The sequence below is a fragment of the Acipenser ruthenus genome, chromosome 1 (assembly GCF_902713425.1).
Source record: "Acipenser ruthenus chromosome 1, fAciRut3.2 maternal haplotype, whole genome shotgun sequence".
Classification (NCBI taxonomy): domain Eukaryota; kingdom Metazoa; phylum Chordata; class Actinopteri; order Acipenseriformes; family Acipenseridae; genus Acipenser; species Acipenser ruthenus.
The window spans coordinates 67,503,155-67,520,967 of NC_081189.1; the positions used below are offsets into that span (position 1 = coordinate 67,503,155).

A 17,813-nucleotide genomic window follows, 5' to 3' on the forward strand; every position below is an offset into this window, starting at 1 on the left:
TTTTCTGACTTTATGTCAACGAAAAGACACAAATTCGCCCGTTTTCTCATTGGAAATAGGTAAATTTCAAAATATCACTGTGTAACGAAATTGGCCTAATAAAGTTCGGGCGCCAGGAAAGTATATATAAACTTCCCAATAAAAACACAACTCGTTACTCGGACCTTGTAGCAAAACCAAGTTTCTACCTACGCGACCCTACAATGTAAAAATTGCAAATGACTCTTGATAACTTAAGAATAGGGTTTTAAATAAACAACCATTAACATTTATTCCATAACCAGTACTGTCACTCATTTTCGTTTTACACCACACAACACACATTTAAGAGCATTCTTCCTTGACACCTTTAGTACTCAATTAGTTCCCAATCACTGAAACCATATCTATTAAGAAACATACAATAGTATATTTCTCAATTTACATGGTCTCCGCATTATCCTAAGCATAGCACAAGCAATTAAACTGAATAGCCAATAAGATTTTTTTATAGTTAAATGGTAATTCCATTACTCATATTGAGCCCTCCTAACGGATTAACTATGGTTATTCCTCGGATGCAGTTCTTTACACACAGCAAACATTCACAAACCATCTATATCACATATTGAGAAAATGGCAATTCAGTTTAACTGATTCATATGCAAAGAAACTATCAATATCACAGGTTGTACAAGTATCAATTCAGTTTAACTGATTTATACAAAGAATCAATTTTATACCCTTAATACAACAAACATTCATAAACTATTCATATCACAGGTTATACAAATAGCAATTCAGTTTAGCTGATTCATATGCAAAGAAACTCAGTTAATACAGTTTTAAAATGGAGAGAGAGAAAGAAAGAAGGGAAAAAAACCATTAGTAAGAAAATAATCAAACACTTTCTTTAAATCTGATCATAAATATATCTGGTTTCAAACAGACAATATTTTCCAAGTCATTACACCAACATACAGATAATAAACAAGCAGTTTGCATCAAGGTAAGTAACAGTAATAATGACCGGGAGGCTATAATAAAGTCAAGCAAAGTAAGAAAGGACGTGACATAGATCTAAACAGTCATTTTCCCAAAAGAGAAACGACGGGAACTTCCATAATATTGGTTAAGTCCCGCTACAGTTGTCAGCCGTCCTCCTCAAATACACGTGCAGGACCACTCCATAACAATCCAGTAGGCAACAAAAACAAAAACAAAAAAAAACAAAACAAAAAAAACTCCAGGTTTCAGTCTCGCCAGTAATAGAGCAATATGCAGAAAACTCCAGGTTTATCCGGCTAGTAATACAGCAGTATAAAAACTCCAGGTTTCAGTCTCGTTAATAATACAGCAATATGCAGAAAACTCCAGGTTTATCCGGCTAGTAATACAGCAGTATAAAAACTCCAGGTTTCAGTCTCGCTAATAATACAGCAATATGCAGAAAACTCCAGGTTTATCCGGCTAGTAATACAGCAGTATAAAAACTCCAGGTTTCAATCTCGTTAATAATACAGCAATATGCAGAAAACTCCAGGTTCGTCCTGCTAGTAATACAGCAGTATAAAAACTCCAGGTTTCAGTCTCGCTAGTTTAAATCAATATGGATTGTTCTCCACGCATTAAATAACCATTGGTGTATTCAAAATTGCAAACCGTGTCGGCGTCTTCACTGGTCCTGCACGTTTCAAATCACTCGCCACTTTATTCCTCAATCGTTGACTTGACATCATTCCTGTCCCAACGAGTTTCCCCATACACAAAAAACATCCGTGGTGTCAAAGCTATATTTCATATATTAATTAACGGTAAGCTTAGACACCAAAAAAAAACAAACAAACAAAAAAAAACTATTACAACTTATTGCCATACTGCATTCTCTCATTCTCTCTCTCTCTGCGACAACTATTACATCACTTCCTACAATCACACTCTCTCTTCCTCCACCCGACGTCTTTATACAATTTTAAAATGATTGACAGCCAAAGAGGCCAGTGCTGAATTCAATACGGCACAACTGTCCTGGTCACAAAAGCAAAGTTTGTGGGGAATAATAGCCATTTTCTATACTTTTGAGGCATAAGCAATTGGGAAATAACACTTACTACCCAGGAACAAAAATTGTGTTACATAGTGTTATTAATTATTATTACTACAACTAGTAGTAGTTGTTGTATGTAATAGCATTCACTGATATTCAAACGAAACAGTAGTACAACACAGATTTGTATTTTATTTTTTTTCTGCCCTGGCTGTCTTCGCCTGCCTTTTCGCATATTACCGCCTTGTTTCCGCCCCTTCAAAATGTCACAAATACCGGCTGGGGAATGGTTAACAGCTGTTTTCATGTTGCTTTCGGTGGTCCCTCCTACTCCTGCAAAACTTCTCTCCACCCCTTTCGCGGATTGGAAATGGCTAGTTTTGGTTTCGGGATAAAGAAAACGCGATATGGAAATTAGCGATATTATCGTATAAACACTATATTTCATAAGAGCGATCAGGGTTTGATTTGGTCTGGCCCAAAGACTGAAATTTATCTTCAAATAAAACAAATGTGGAAATGTAAAATGAAGGGAAAAAAACAAACCGTTGTGGTTCTCGTTTATTTCATTTCACATAACAAAGTCGCAACAAAAAAATAAAATATATACAATCTATACAAAAATCACTACACATTTCCAGCAAGTTGGGCACGGTTTAAGCGAGGCATTTCAGAATGACTGTTTGCATTTTTTATGTCCCATGAGATTCTGACTCGCTCGCAGCAGAACGTTTTTTGGCCCCAGGTGGCCTTCCATAGAGATCATTATGCATGCGTGCGTGCGCATAATCTGGTTTCTTTACACTATTGCTGTGTAAAAACTTTTAAATAGAGGCTCAAGAGCTGCTGTGTTGATCCTGTGGTTTTGTTTTTTTAAATATATTAAAATAGCACATATCACACAGAGCTCTTTTTCATTTGCCATTTTTTAAACTGGTCGCGCAAATTCTGGTGAGATGGTACATTTTTGTCATTTCTAGCGAATATGAACATCTGAATATGTCCAAAAATATTCATTTGAATATTCGGATATTTGTCCCAGCACTACTGTTAACAGCAAAACAAATTGTGGTTTAATAATGCAAATGTTTGACTTGCATCAAATAAAAATTGAGAACCCTGTCCCGACCTTAGAAAAGACTCCAGTATCGGTTGGTGTCAAAGGTATCTTGTCTTTCGTAATAATAAATCAAAAGCAATATTTATAACAATTTGTGAATTTAATGAAGACAATAGACTTTGAAAATACTATTATCAATTTCTCCATCTTTTTTGTGGACTCGGCGTAACAAACCTACTGTTGGACACCAATGTGGTATATGCAGAGTTAAACAGATTCCCGCATCAAGACAGTATTACAAATAAAAAAAATAAAAATAAAAAACTGGTGATTGTCGTAAAAAACTGGATTACGGTATTAATGAAAAGTATGGACATGTTTAACCCAAGCTGTGGTACGGACGTATCATATTCTGACATTCACGCGAGCAGTGAGTAGTTAATTAAAATGTTATTTTGGAAATAAATACATTCTACTTAATGAGAGCACAGCAATACACCTTTACACATCTTAATTGAAGGTACATGTCACAAATACCATAACATGTGCATGGTTTTTGTCAAGATTTCTAAATATACTTAAAGTAAAAATAAAGCATTTATGTTTGTGTGTATATAACGTACCATATATTTGTTTTAAAATACCTCAATAAAATAACTTTTCATAACAAAGATCAACTTGAACAAATGTTACAGTGTCTATTGGTACCAAGTATTGTAGCCTAACCCAAATTTATTTTTAAAGTTTGGAGCACTGTCTCTCCAAACTCTCTTCCTCAGATCTCCCCCTCCCTTTCGTCTTCTGCCGTCAGCTGACAAGGGATCAGCCTAAATCCCAGCATGCCTTTCTTCTTAAAGGTGACAGCCTCTATACATGACATAACTTCCCCAAATATCTCATAACAAAAGGAATATGGCCAAGTGAGACTGATAGGAGCCGAGAGAAGCCGAAAAAAAAGGGCATATCTCATGAATACTGATAGACCCGACACCACATAGATAACACGGACATAAACAAACAAGATAGCTGCTTCCGCATCCAACGCTCAAAGAATATCACAGACATTTGCAGAGCTTTTCTTAGATGTTATAGTAATAAAATAACTACTTGGATCGCATTATTGAGGAGTTTGGTGATAAAACGAGTGATCAAGAGATGATTTATCGATGAAAATAAATTGGACCTGACGCGCCTGAGACGTGCTGAATAAATGGACCGCTAAGGGTTAAAAAAAAAAAAAAAAAGAACAATAATATAGCATCATACCGGCTCTCCCAATTCTTTTAACTTGTCCTTCAGTGATTTAATTTTCTGGTCTTGGTCTGCGAGCAGCATAAGAAGGTCATCTTGTTCCTTTTTAGATTCTGCTACTTCTTGTTGAAGTTTGCTCTTCTCATTCTGTAGAATAGCTACTGAACTGTTTGCTGTGGCTACTTGCTGCTCCAAAGCTGCTTTTGAGTCGGACCAGATCTTTCCTTCCTCCTAAATGAAAAGGCATGACAGTATAAATGAGCTATGAAATAAAAAGCTTAAACTCGAAACATAATAGATGTAGAGGAAATGTTGACCATTATTCACAACCAAATTTAGTTAGCAACAAAAAAGTAAGAATTCCCAATGAAATTAAATGATGAACCTCCAAAGCAACAAACTCTGCTTTCATAAGCTAAAAATATATTTAATGATTTTAAATCTGGGAAAATATCCTAAAAATATTTTTTTAAATAAACACTTTCTCAGATGATCGAGACAAAACGTTTTTCATTATGATGAACAAAAAAGTTGGATTCTTATCATAATATATTTACCCGCAAAACCTGCATTAGCGCTTTGTGAAAAGGTCCCCTATTTAAATGTGTTCTTTATCAATCCTTTAATTAGTTCTAAAACAAAGCACATGTGATTTCACTAGGACCTCTCTGCAAGAAAGTTTACTCAGACCGTTTTCTGTGAATTATTGTGAACTCACCTTTATTTTTTCTGTCTCTCCTGTGACTTCCGAGAGTCTTTTCTCCAGTTCTGTAATTTTGGCTGCTGCTGCAGAACTGTCTGTGTTTCCTGGTGCTGATACCATAGCCTGAAGAAAATATTGTAGCAACAAAACAATTAAACCTTTGGTGCAGAAATAATTAGTCTAATTAGTCATTAGATAACAATACATAATAGCGGATGAAGCAACAGAGAGCAATCTTGCTTCCAGTATTTTACATTGCATACAAATAAGATTGTTTTAGTCAGGTCACATATTGCTTGAATTGTATGCCTCTGAAGGGAAAGTGTACCAGTTATTAACCACTGCCCACACAAACTGCTAAGGCTGAGGCGATGCATCAATTTATCGATGCATCGTATCACTTGACAACTATCGATAGTCAAGCCTGTGCATCGTTTTTGTGTAAAGGGTTTAAGCAAAGGAAATCTTTTATTTATTACATTTGGAATCGGCAATTATTTTTTGCATTAAGCGCGGAGCTTCTCTGCTCCCATCAGTTCCGACTCGCTGCATCTGCATGCGATTGAGCTCACCTTCTCCCCCCTGCCCCGCCCCCTGTGAGTGTTTACTGATGGGATTGGGTCTGTGCCGGAGTCTTCAAAGTAACAGAGCAAGTTAAGAGCGTTGTGCTAGAATTACAAATACTGTATCGACCGTGCTACAATGCCTTCCGATGTTTGACAATTATTTTCTAAAGACAGAAAGAAAAGTAAAGAAAGTAATCTTTGGGATACTCTGGTAACAGAACTAAGTTTACATGACCATTTAATGAGATGTAGAGGTCGCGCTAGCCTTTAAAAACATGCATTTGTAAAAAGCATACCATCTCAAAATCTGCTTTTTTACATATTGCATCAACATAGTTATATTATTTTCCAGTGTAACTATTTCAGATTAACGAAGTTAACATGCAAAACAGTACACAGTATAAATAATAGTAGTAGAAATAGACAAAGACAAGCTTAACATGAAACATTTTCTTTTGAAAAGGCCCCATTCACAATGTAAAAATCAGTGCTGTAGACCATGTACCAATGTCTCTGCGGGTAGCTGTCAACATTATAACTCTTTACAGTTTTACTGTTTAAAGGTTCTTTAAATATTCCTTTTAGCACCCAAGTCCAAAATGACTGGTGCTCTTTCCAATCAAAGTCTTAATTCCCAGGAGCTTCCATTGAAATTGTCATGTTTTAGATGATCCTCACGTAAACAAGAGTGTTTGCTGGTCTGCACACTGTTCTGACAGCTAAAACCCCGTTCTGATGGTACACAAGATACAGGTATTGTAATTGCAATTGCTGCAAGTTTTGCGAAAGCAGGAAAGATGTTGGAATAGTTCTCAATAAAAACCCTGAAGGCCTCATCCATGATCTTAAAACCATGATTTTTGAGCATGTGTTTTACTTTACAGATGCAGGTAGCAGTGGAACCATTTTTACACGTTGCAGTGCATAAAACTACTTCATAATATAAACAAAATTATTGGATGGGGTTGAAAAGGGGAAATGTTGTCTTTTACATCTGCGTTTTAGAAACACACTGCTGTTATTGTTTTGCATTTTATTAAAATGTCCTGCATATATAACGCAGAATTCTGCATAAACGCGACCTCTGGAGATGACACCCTATAAAACTTAAAACAAAATCTGCATTTATTCATTTGAACTACCCCTGAGTAAAAATTAAGAAAAACAACCAAGATCGTTCCAAAAATTGTGTTTTTGGTCAGAAGTATTAAGCATCCAGGCAACATCAGTCCCCAGGTATTCAGTAATGCTGGGCAGACTGTAAGCAAGTGCCAGTCATCGCTTAAATTAAAACAAAATGTGGACACTATCATGTTCCTTAACACAATTAAAATATAAGCCATGGACAACACTCTTGTTACTAAACTGCTGTGGACAGTGATAACTTTTTTTTAATTAGTTTTTTTTTTTCTCTTGATTGGTTGTTACTTTGACTTGTTATGGATTTAAACAATGTTTTTTGGGGGGATTTTGCTTTGACCCCCAAAATAAAAATTATATATATATATATATATATATATATATATATATATATATATATATATAGGAAGTGCATAAACTGATGTAATCAATGTAATATGCATAACAGTTTTTAAAGCGTTACTAGCAATGTTACACAGTAATCCACAGCTTCACATGTATGTGAATTTTTTTTAACCTTTCATAACGTTGATGAATCGATGCGTCGGCTTTTTTGGAGAACGATATATCGATAGTGAAAGATTAGGCATCGCCCCAGCCTTTCAAACTGCTACTAAAAAGTGGCTTACCAATGTTTCTGCTTTGTTCAAAAGCTCCTGTCTCTCAGCTTGCAGCTGACTAATCTCTGCAGACTGGGACTGCACTTGGGCCCTCAACGTTTCCAGTTCCTGGGGAGGGGGGGGAGATTTCAGTATATACATCAATTTAAAAACAAGTTAAAACTGGAATTTATTTAAATATGCTCCCACTTTTTGATTACTTAAATTAGTTTACAGTTTATGAAACCACTGTAACTGTGTTGGAATGGGTTTGGAGTTTAAAAGCAATGTTTAACCTAAGAAAATGTTTATAAACACACTTGGAAAGGTATTTCAAGTTAAACTGCAAAGTGTACAGAGACTGAAAAAAGCATGTCCTTGGTCAGCACCCCAGACCCCTTCAACAGTTTCTTTCCTGTAATTAACCAACCGTGCTTTCAGCCATTAACATGCTTTGACCCAGAAGACACTGCAATGGCCCAGGAAGTGCAAGTGTAACAGATTCCCTACGAGTCAGGCATAAAAACTGAGAACTTTCTTTAACTTTAACTGTGTAGTACCAGATATTAAAGTTTGTGTTTCAAGACTACCCATAAGAGAGATATGTAACTAATGAAGGGTATCGTGTACGATTTAAGGAACTGTTAGCTACAATCACTTTAAAATAATAAAGAAAAACCTTAAAACATATACAAACAGCTCTACAAATTAAGTATGAAAGCGGATTTATTGTCAGTCTGCTGACAAAAAATGACACCTAAAGTCTGTGTGTTCTAAGCACCATAAGCATGAAACAAAGACTTCCCGTCAAAACATTTTTACTAATTTTAGTACTTCCGGTAAAAGTTGACAATTACTTTGTTCCTCCAGTATACGGTGTTCTCAAATAATACTTTGTATCTTAGAAGAAACTGACTATTAACTAATGAAACTTTCAGCTTTGGTTTAAACATTCGTCCAACCTCAGGAAACACAACATAGTTCACAATCTAAGGAGTTCAGTACCTTCTGTAGCTCTGAATTGTTCTCAGAACTCCCAGCTGTTCCCTCCACAGCGTGTGCTCCTTCTGACTTCTACAATAAAACAATGGATTTTGATGATTAAAATCCAAAACTGTTAAAACAGGTATGAAAGAATGTTTGATACTTTACTGTCAATGCTTGATACTTTAATTGGTATATATTATAGAAGGTCTCTTTCTTTACTTGTTAAATTTATTACTAGGAGTTTCCTCAAGATGAATGCATGCTAAGAAACTTATTTCCAGTGTTTGGACTAAAATATAGACTTAAGAGGTCTACTTGACTAACCCATCTGTGGTTATCCTGGGATTACCCCTATGAAATAGGGTTCCAAGTTGCTGTAAAATGCAGTGGTGGCTTATCCAGTAACATACTGTTTTAACACTTACCATTTTCTCAATCAGAGAGTCCTTCTCTGCCAGCTGGCTTTGTAACACTCCATGTTGCTTCTTCAGCTCTTCTAACTCTTCCCACAACCTGCTCAACTCCTCTGACTGAACTCCATTCACCTGAGCTCCCTTGCCATGGGCATTGTGTTGTTGGCTATCCTTGCCTGGAGATCACGCAAAAAAAAAAAAAAAAAAAAAATTATAAACCTGAATACTAGTCTTTAATTCATATAAGCACAACCTTAAATCCATACTTCTATTTAAAAACCATTAAGCCATAAATATGATGAACAAGAATTATTTAAATTATTAATCAATGACATTCATTTTGGCCTGTTTTGTGTAATTTTCTAAGGAGATGGTAGGGTTTAGGTTAAAAGTAAAATTAGTAAATCATTTTTATTTAAGACTTGAGACCAGTTTTTAGAAGAAAAAAGTGTATGTACTGTACCTAGCTTTAGTTTTAGAACATTGTATTGATCCTTATGCTGTTGTAGCTGTGATAACTGCTGTGTCAGTGAAGCTTGCAGCTGTTCGTTCTGGGTTTTCATAGAAGAGACCTGTGTCTTCAGTTCATTTATTTGTGTATCCTGCGGGAGAAAGAGAGGTGCTCAATTACTATTCATTGTAAAATAAATGTTGGTATCCTAATCATTGTAAAAGAATGTTGGAATTAGAGACACACTTTTTGCACATTATTTATTTTCTGTGCCATGTAATACAGTATATCATATCATCTAGAATCTTGGGACTGAGACATCATAAAAAAAAAACTATGAACAAAATTTAGATATTTTATTTACGTAAATCAAAGAAACTATAAAAATGATATCACAAAAGTCTACCGGAAGCCATAACAGTAGTACATTATTTCATGTTAGATTTCAAAATGTCACACTTTGTTGGTCAGTTTTTCGCTAAGTATATGGAAAACTACAAAGCGGTATGTAAATGAATATATGTTAACATAACATTATTCAGCAGGTTTCATTTGACTTTATGAAGCAAAATTAGTTCATTCTATAGGGTGATACAAAATGTTTGGCTAGATCTGTACATGTATTTCATTTGGTGAGAGACACTTGGGATTTCACATTACATTTTATATTCTATTCATATTGGTAGACAAAAATAAATTTATAGATGTGCATTGTACTTCAAAATAGACCATAAAGCACATGGTAATCACAATACAACAATTTATGTTACAGTACCTGTTCTCTAATGAGTTCCTTGTATTGTGTCACTATACTGTCATGCTGTTCCAATGTCTTCTTTACTTCTTCCTCTTTCTTCTCCTCCTCGCTGGACTTATGTACAGTTTTTGTTAGAACAGCTGCAAGCAAATTACTCACAAAGATGTTAATATAACCAGATAACCCACAAGAAAATACACACTCTGATGTGTAGTACAAGATCTAATGGATGTATGCTAAAATAAGGGTTTATATGCCGATGTATAAAGGAAAGCATCTACAACAAGATGTACATTGAGGGCGGACAAATATAAAAGCGATTACAACAATGTTATCTTTGTCCTTATTTTTGAAAAGCTCACCTTCTAGTTCTTTTACTAGTTTGGTAAATTCATGGTCAAACAGCATTTGCTCTGGACTGGAAAAGACTGGCTGTGGTTTCTGAGCTGCTCGTGAATACAGTTCATGCTTGCAGATAGATCCCAACTTCTCAACAAAGTTCTCCTTCCCGATCCTTTTCTCAATCAGCTGTTTCAGTTTTTCTCTGTTGGGGTTCATAAAAGGCACATGCCAATCAATTATCACCCAAACATATTGGTATTAGGTGTTAAACTCTGAAGTTACTCAAATTTAAAAACCTTTTCAGCTTTACAACTGTCACACTGGGTTACATTAGCCAATTTTCACAGTACTTATATTGCAGAGCATTTCCATATTTTGTCAAGTTTCACAAAAAAGATTATAATAATACAATGGCAGGCATAATTCCAGGGCTCATATTTTAGGTTTTCACATCATATCAGTTTCCTAACATTGGTTATAGAATAAGGAAGCACATACTTGGTATAGTTTTCCAATGAGTTGTCATTGTAGTAGATGCAGATGCCCAGCAAGAGAGCACACAAGCCCTGGACTAGCTGTTCATCTTCCTCAAGGTTCTCTGAAATCTGACCTGTTAGCTGAGAAATGCTGTTAAGGAGACACTTAAAATAGTCAAAGATTACTTCAAATGAGAAGCAACATTTTTCTACATCAATCACTTTGTAATGTCACCATGGTAGAGTATGATTTTTATACTTGGTATAAATCGATATAAAAATGCTTACTTAATTTGAAAAGGCTTACTGTACAACAATTACAGTGTGTGTCAATAAAGGATACAAAAGGAATATTGGCTTGGTTGTGCAAGAAGTGAGTGACGGCAATTGGACAGTTATTTATCCAGGTGCAAAGCAGCATAAGCAAACCGACTCTTGTCTGAACCTTGCTGCCCTACAAAAAAAAAAAGAAAAAATACAATATCAATCTTTTTGTTGTGTGACCAACATTCTGAATTTCTGGAGATACAGTATTTGAAAAGGTATTGTGTATTCATCTTCTATTCCATTTCTGAATTGCATGCAACCCAATCCACTGCACCAGAATAGTTCCTCGATTTTGCTTCGAAATGACTATTTTTTTTGTTTTTATTAAATCAATAGCTAATGAAGTATGCATTAAACAAATACACAAGAGCACTGATTTAGCATACTGCAGTACTTTTAGTTTGCCTTTCACTTAAATAAACATAAATCACATGCACATTCAATAATCATCTATACAGTGTGTTGTGCATGAATTATATTTTTGCTGAAATAGTATATAATTTAAAAGAGAAATCTGGTTCTCATAGTGAAAGCAGCTCATGAACACCCTATCATGATGACAGTTATTTTAGAACAAAACTTAGTAGTTAACACTGTAAATTCATTAGTGTGACAAACATGGTGTTCATGTTCGGCTATCCGTAAAACTTTATTAAAGCATCTCAGAAGTAAGAATAGGTTATGAAGGTCTTACTTTACCCCACCGAATTAACAACAAAACAAGGGATGACATAGTACTTGAAGTTAAATATGTTTTTCTTGTGCGTTTTATTTTTTATTTATTTTTTTGATTCCCTGCCATTGCCGTTACGCATGTTACACATGTTTTTAATTTCTATCAATTATGTAATTTCTAGTAGACATTTTTGACTTCAAATAACATGTCAAGAAAAGTTTGTTAGAATATTCGGATGCGTGTCCCAGTACAAAAAAATGTCCAAATACCTAAAAGCACAAGCATTCAAACAATAACATTCAATTAGTAAGGGAAGAAGCATATAAATCCCTTATTAATGCTCCTTCAACAGCCCAGGTTGAAATCAGAAAGTTAGATTAAGGTCAAACTTCAGTAACATTCTAATTGATATTATATTAATTTATATATACACATACAGTCGTCTACAGCTAAGAGAACACAGCTCAGGAAGCAAGCAAAGCGTTCTCTTTGCCGAAGTGTTCTCTTAGACAGAGTTGACCATCAGACACAATATTAGTGCTGGGACGAACACGGGATTTTCATGTTCGGATATTCGCTCATAATTTAAATATTTGTTGTTTTTTTTTCTGAACGCAGGCAGAGACAGCAGAGCAGCAGTTGCAGGGGGCGTGGCCGTGGCCCCTGTGTGTGTGTGCCTTTATTTTACAGCAAGCCCTTACAATGTGTAGCACGTTAAAATAGAAAAATATCCCAGGAGTAAAGAATAAGTTGTGTAGGACTTGCTTTACCCCAGTGAATTAACTGGGTTTTTGAACAAGCAAACGAAAACTGAAATTTAACTAAATTAAACACTTTAAATAAAACAAAAAAACATGGAAATGGCGTTGTAAAAAGTGAAGGGGAAAAAAACTCACCGTTTTGGTTCTCATTTATTACATTTCACATAATAGAAAGTCGCAACAAAATATATATTCTATATAAAAATCACTACACAACATTTTCTGGAAGTTGGGTACTGTTTAAGCAAGGCACTTCAGAATGACATGCTTGCCTTTTTTCTGTCCCATGAGATTCTGGCTCGCTCTAAAGCAGCACAACGCATTTTTGTCCCAGATGGCTTTCCATAGAGATCACTATGTGTGCATGCGCATAATCAGGTTTGTTTACTTTTTGCTGTGTAAAACTTTTAAATAGAGGCTCAAGAGCTGCTGTGTTGATCCTGTGTTTTTTTATATATTAATCTCACATATCACACAGAGATCTTTTTTCATTTGCCATTTTTTGAAACTGTTGTGCAAATTATGGAGACGGTAAAGAAGCGCAAGGTATTTTTGACATTTGTAGCTAATACGAACTTTTGATTTTTGTATCCAAATACATGTAAAAAAAAAATGTGTTCAAATATTCTGATATTTGTTCCAGCACTACACAATATGAAGCAATAAATAAATCAATAAATATGTGTTTCATGTCATGAAACGAAGTAGGAATGTGTAATTTAATAACCTATAATAACAAAGTAACAGAAAAACTAATGTTATTAAACTGTCAAACTACATTAAACACAGCACCCATACACATGTTAAACACAGCAGCAGCTCTAGATTAATTATGAATACATGGAGCAATATTTAAGACATGCCCACAATTATTTAAAAGCATGGTGAAGCAATTTGCTCGGCGACTTAAACCTGAATCAGACATTTTTCAAGAGCACAAATAATTTCCAACTTAGTAAAGAAACAGCGGCGCGTTTTGGCGTTTTTTTACATGCCATTTTGTAGAAATAGCGATGAGGTGCACTCGTGGAAATCAGAATAATTTCTGGAAAGACTGAATAAACCATTCAGTGTGCCTCATGACTGAATAAACCACTTGAATTTATGTTTGATGACGATGAGTTATCAGGTTACAAAACAGTACTTTATCAGTTGTGAATGAATCGTTATCGGTGACAAAAAGGTATTCTTTTAAGCAAAGTTCCTGTTTCTTTAGGCAAAGCATTTACAATGGGAAAAATCTGTTCTCTTAGGAGGTGTTCCTATACACGAGAACTACTGTGTGTACATATCTATATATTAGTGGCGGGCAACGATATGAAAATTGTATATCAATATCGTGCACGTACTTCGATAGATAATATTGAAGTCTTGCAAAACACAGAAAAATATAATAACACAATTGCAGTATATACATATACAGATGTTAACAGATATTTACACATGAAAAGCAATAACTTACTTTAACTTAGTGGTGCTTTGCTTCACAATATCCATGGAGAAAAACAAGGTCTTGCTATATTGTTTTATTATTCCATCATCAGCCACCTCAAAACCAAAATACTTCTATACTTCACTGCGCACAGACTTTCTATCCAATCCGGATGTAATTTAATCTTCAGCAGCTGTATTAAGTACAGTGTCATGCCAAATTTTGCATTATTTTGAGGTGTGTTTTGATGTTTAAAAAGTACCTCATTTATAATACTGAAAGTTTACATATTTGAAAATAATAGCGCAAGTAATGAACCGCTGACGCATGCGCATATCTCAAAATAATGCAAAACAGACAGCCAATGGTGCTTAATGCAGCTTGCAGATAGCGTTTGGTACCTAAACGCCAATCAATGGAAACAAATGGTTAAATAATACTTTAGGTGTTTGCCTACGAGACTGACAATGATTGCTATGCGCAGGGTTTGTTGTATCGTATACTGCGTTTGTCGCAGTATTAGCATTACAAAGTATGTCTCTGAGAGAGTACGTGAATTCAATATTGGTGCCCACCCCTAACATATATCAGAGGTCGCGTTAACACAACATTCTGCGTCCTAGGCGCAAAATAAATCCATTGGACGGAAAAATATTTTGTCTTGCGTTCATGGGATGCAGACATGCACATTCGCGGTAATCTATTACACTGCAGCAAAATTACAGTAAAATACTTGCTTAAAAAAAAACTGTTCTACAATATAACATTGATTAAGGTACACTCCAGTCCTGTAGGTGGCAGCAATGAGCCTCATATTTGGCTTATTATCAGCAATATTAAGTATATTTACTTGTAGGCCCTGTCCACACTACATATCCGATATCAAGAACCGTATTCAGAAACAGTTTAATTAATCCAGCTCAAAGCGTCCACCCTGATGTACCGTTTCATGTTTAATAGGGCGTAATGCATCCACACACTATTATTAATACTATTAAAATAGCTTGGTCACAGATCCTAGCAGCGCAATGAACAGTGGAAATTAATATGATAGTATCCGACCATGCACTGTATTTTATTTTAAAATAATGTGTTATGCCCCATAGGTCCATATTGCTAAGAAATAAAACAAGTATTTTGGAAAAAGTAAATGCGAGTTTTGGGGTTTTTATTTTTAATCAGGTGAAATTTAGCTGATTCTGTTTCATAAGTAAACTCTGTTAATTACAAATCTGTTAATTACAAAACAATCTTTGCTTTTACCTTCATTTCTTGCCTGAGCCTAATTCCGGTCACTTTAATTTTATTTCAAACAGAGCTGACAAATTACGTGAATTGTTCATCCCCGATCCTACTTCTAACTCACATTTCAGCAGAGCAGGGTTTTAGCTGTCAAAACAGAGTGAAGACCAGCAAATGCTCTCATTTAGTGAGGATCATCTAAAACCTATGACAATTTCAATTGACGCTCCTGAGAATTATTAAGACTGATTTGGAAAGAGCATCAGTAATTTTTGACTTGGGTGCTAAAAGGAAAATGTATAGAACTTTTAAAACTGCAAAACTGTAAATAGTTCTGATGTTGACAGCTACCCGCAGAGACATTGGTACATGTTCTACAACACTGATTTTTACTTCTGGATTGGGGGATTTTCATAAGAAAACCTTTCATGGTAAGCTTGTCTTTATGTCTATTTCTACTACCATTATTTATACTGTATACTGTTTTGCATGTTAACTACATTAATCTGAAATAGTTGCACTAATATATAAATAATATAACTGTTGATGCAACATGTAAAAACACAGATGTTATGGTTGAAACGCATTTTTACAAATGCACATTTTTAAAAGCTAGCGCGACCTCTGCATCTCATTAAATGGTCACACAAATTAGTTGTGTTACCGAGTATCCCAAATATTACTTTCTTTACTTTTCTTTCTTGCCATCTTACTTTAGAAAATAATTGTCAAACATCGGAAGGCATTGTAGCTCGGTCGATACAGTATTTGTAATTCTAGCACAATGCTCTTAACTTGCTCTGTTACTTTGAAGACTCCTGCACAGACCCAATCCCATCAGTAAACACTCACAGGGGGCGGGGCAGGGGAGAGAAGGTGAGCTCAATCGCATGCAGATGCAGCGAGTCGGAACTGAGGGGAGCAGAGAAGCTCTGCGCTTAATGCAAACAATAATTGCTGATTCCAAATTCAATAAAAAAATAAAAGATTTCCTTTGCTTAAACCGTTTACACAAAAACAATGCACAAGCTTGACTATCGATAGTCAAACGATACGATGCATCACCTCAGTCTTATTTAAAATGCAATTAGAATGAAATACATATTCTAACTCCTTTCATGTCTTCAGTGTATATAAATTGCTAATTTATATTAGACGTTTCAATGGCCGTTGCTGTTTTGTAATTCGGTGCTATTCCCCCTAAAAGAACAAAACTAAAAATGAACACACAACAGGTAGATAATTAATAGTTTTGCTCAAATTCTTACACCAAAAAAGAAAAACTGAGGAAGTTGCTAATATGACATGGTTCAGGTAGCAGCGCTCTGCGTTATGAAACGAAATAGTGAACAAAACACAATCTTGAGAAGTGCATCAATTTCTGTTTTCATTTATTTGTGTATAATACATTCTCACTACCTTACATGGTTCTGCTTCTTAACTAGTAAAATATGCACCATAACAAAACTGTAAGTCCTTCGCAACTGTAAATTTCAAAAACTGTGAAACTATATAGTCTCTCAACTGTAAACATCTAACATTATGTACATCCATCTGTATACCATTGTGATGCAGAGCACTCTCCATTGCCTTACAGAGTTTTTATTTTGAATTGTTGTTTGTACAGGTTTTGTAACAGCGTTTAACAAGCTACAGTTGCACAGACACTGCAGACCGAATAACTCATTTGACCACTATTGTTATTAAACTCCAGCCATCAGTAAATCTTCAGCCGGTTTGCCTGAAAATCTATCTTTAACTTTCCCTTCACTGACATTGTTTATTTGTGCTGTTGTATCACTAATGCTGTATCTAAGCCTCCAGTCTAATCTATGTATTAGTCAGTGGTGCGTGACCGAGTTTAGTAAAAAAAAATACCCTAAATACTCTTTTTTTTTGCCAAATTACCCTTTGTATTTTTTCATTATGAAAGTTTGTTGTTTTTAAATTGGATTTTTTTTATACCATTTTATTTCTACAATGGAAAAGTATCCTATATTTTATTTTTGTAACAATTAGTGTGTGAATCACTCAGAAAACATTGATTTGTGTTTGTTTTAATTAATTTCATCAACATACTAGGCTTTCTGTATTTCTTTGTTGTTGTTTTAATGAGTATGAAATCGCCTTGGTGCCCTTGGGTTGGATTTATGTTTTGCTTTTTTGCTCCCTAGAACTGACTTGGTGCCCCTGAATCTTCACGCCCAACGAAGGCAACACTGCCTTGCCCTTCATGACCTTAACTTTATGCCCTGTCAAAACATTTTACAATAACACAGTGCCACCCGATGGCAAGCAGGAGTATTCAGATTCCTCTCCCACTGCCCAGTGTGTAAGGAATGAACCCAGTTTGCCTTGTTATCCCCTTGAAGATAAGCCCACAGAGCAGGTTAGAGTTGAAACTGACCGGTGAGTAAAAATTAAAAAAATATATAAACATGAATGCAATCAGTGGACACAAAACCACAAAGAAGCCAGAACCAAAACAAAGAGAGCAGTCTGCTGATGGAAAGCAATCGCTCACTGTGCTGTTCATACAATTACTTACCCTCCGGTCGATCTTATCTCCCTGTAAATTATATAGCAAAAAGTTTGAAATTCACC

At 35.2% G+C, this 17,813-nt stretch overlaps 1 protein-coding gene across 5 annotated transcripts in view; it reads right to left on the reverse strand.

Annotated features, from left to right (window-relative positions):
* The window catches only part of LOC117421049 (general vesicular transport factor p115-like), a 38,671-nt gene that overhangs the window by 3,845 nt on the left and 17,013 nt on the right, over window positions 1-17,813 (reverse strand). For 3 of the 5 annotated variants that reach the window (XM_034034924.3, XM_034034921.3, XM_034034923.3), the window contains 11 exons: window positions 17,758-17,778; window positions 11,115-11,225; window positions 10,794-10,912; window positions 10,316-10,497; window positions 9,972-10,093; window positions 9,209-9,347; window positions 8,758-8,921; window positions 8,351-8,419; window positions 7,376-7,474; window positions 5,056-5,163; window positions 4,353-4,568 (listed from right to left, as the gene is read on the reverse strand). In XM_034034924.3, the coding sequence (XP_033890815.3) occupies window positions 4,353-4,568; window positions 5,056-5,163; window positions 7,376-7,474; window positions 8,351-8,419; window positions 8,758-8,921; window positions 9,209-9,347; window positions 9,972-10,093; window positions 10,316-10,497; window positions 10,794-10,912; window positions 11,115-11,225; window positions 17,758-17,778 (1,350 nt within the window). The remainder of the gene's footprint in view (window positions 1-4,352; window positions 4,569-5,055; window positions 5,164-7,375; window positions 7,475-8,350; window positions 8,420-8,757; window positions 8,922-9,208; window positions 9,348-9,971; window positions 10,094-10,315; window positions 10,498-10,793; window positions 10,913-11,114; window positions 11,226-17,757; window positions 17,779-17,813) is intronic. The other 2 variants (XM_059028001.1, XM_034034925.3) reach the window with 1 other exon arrangement.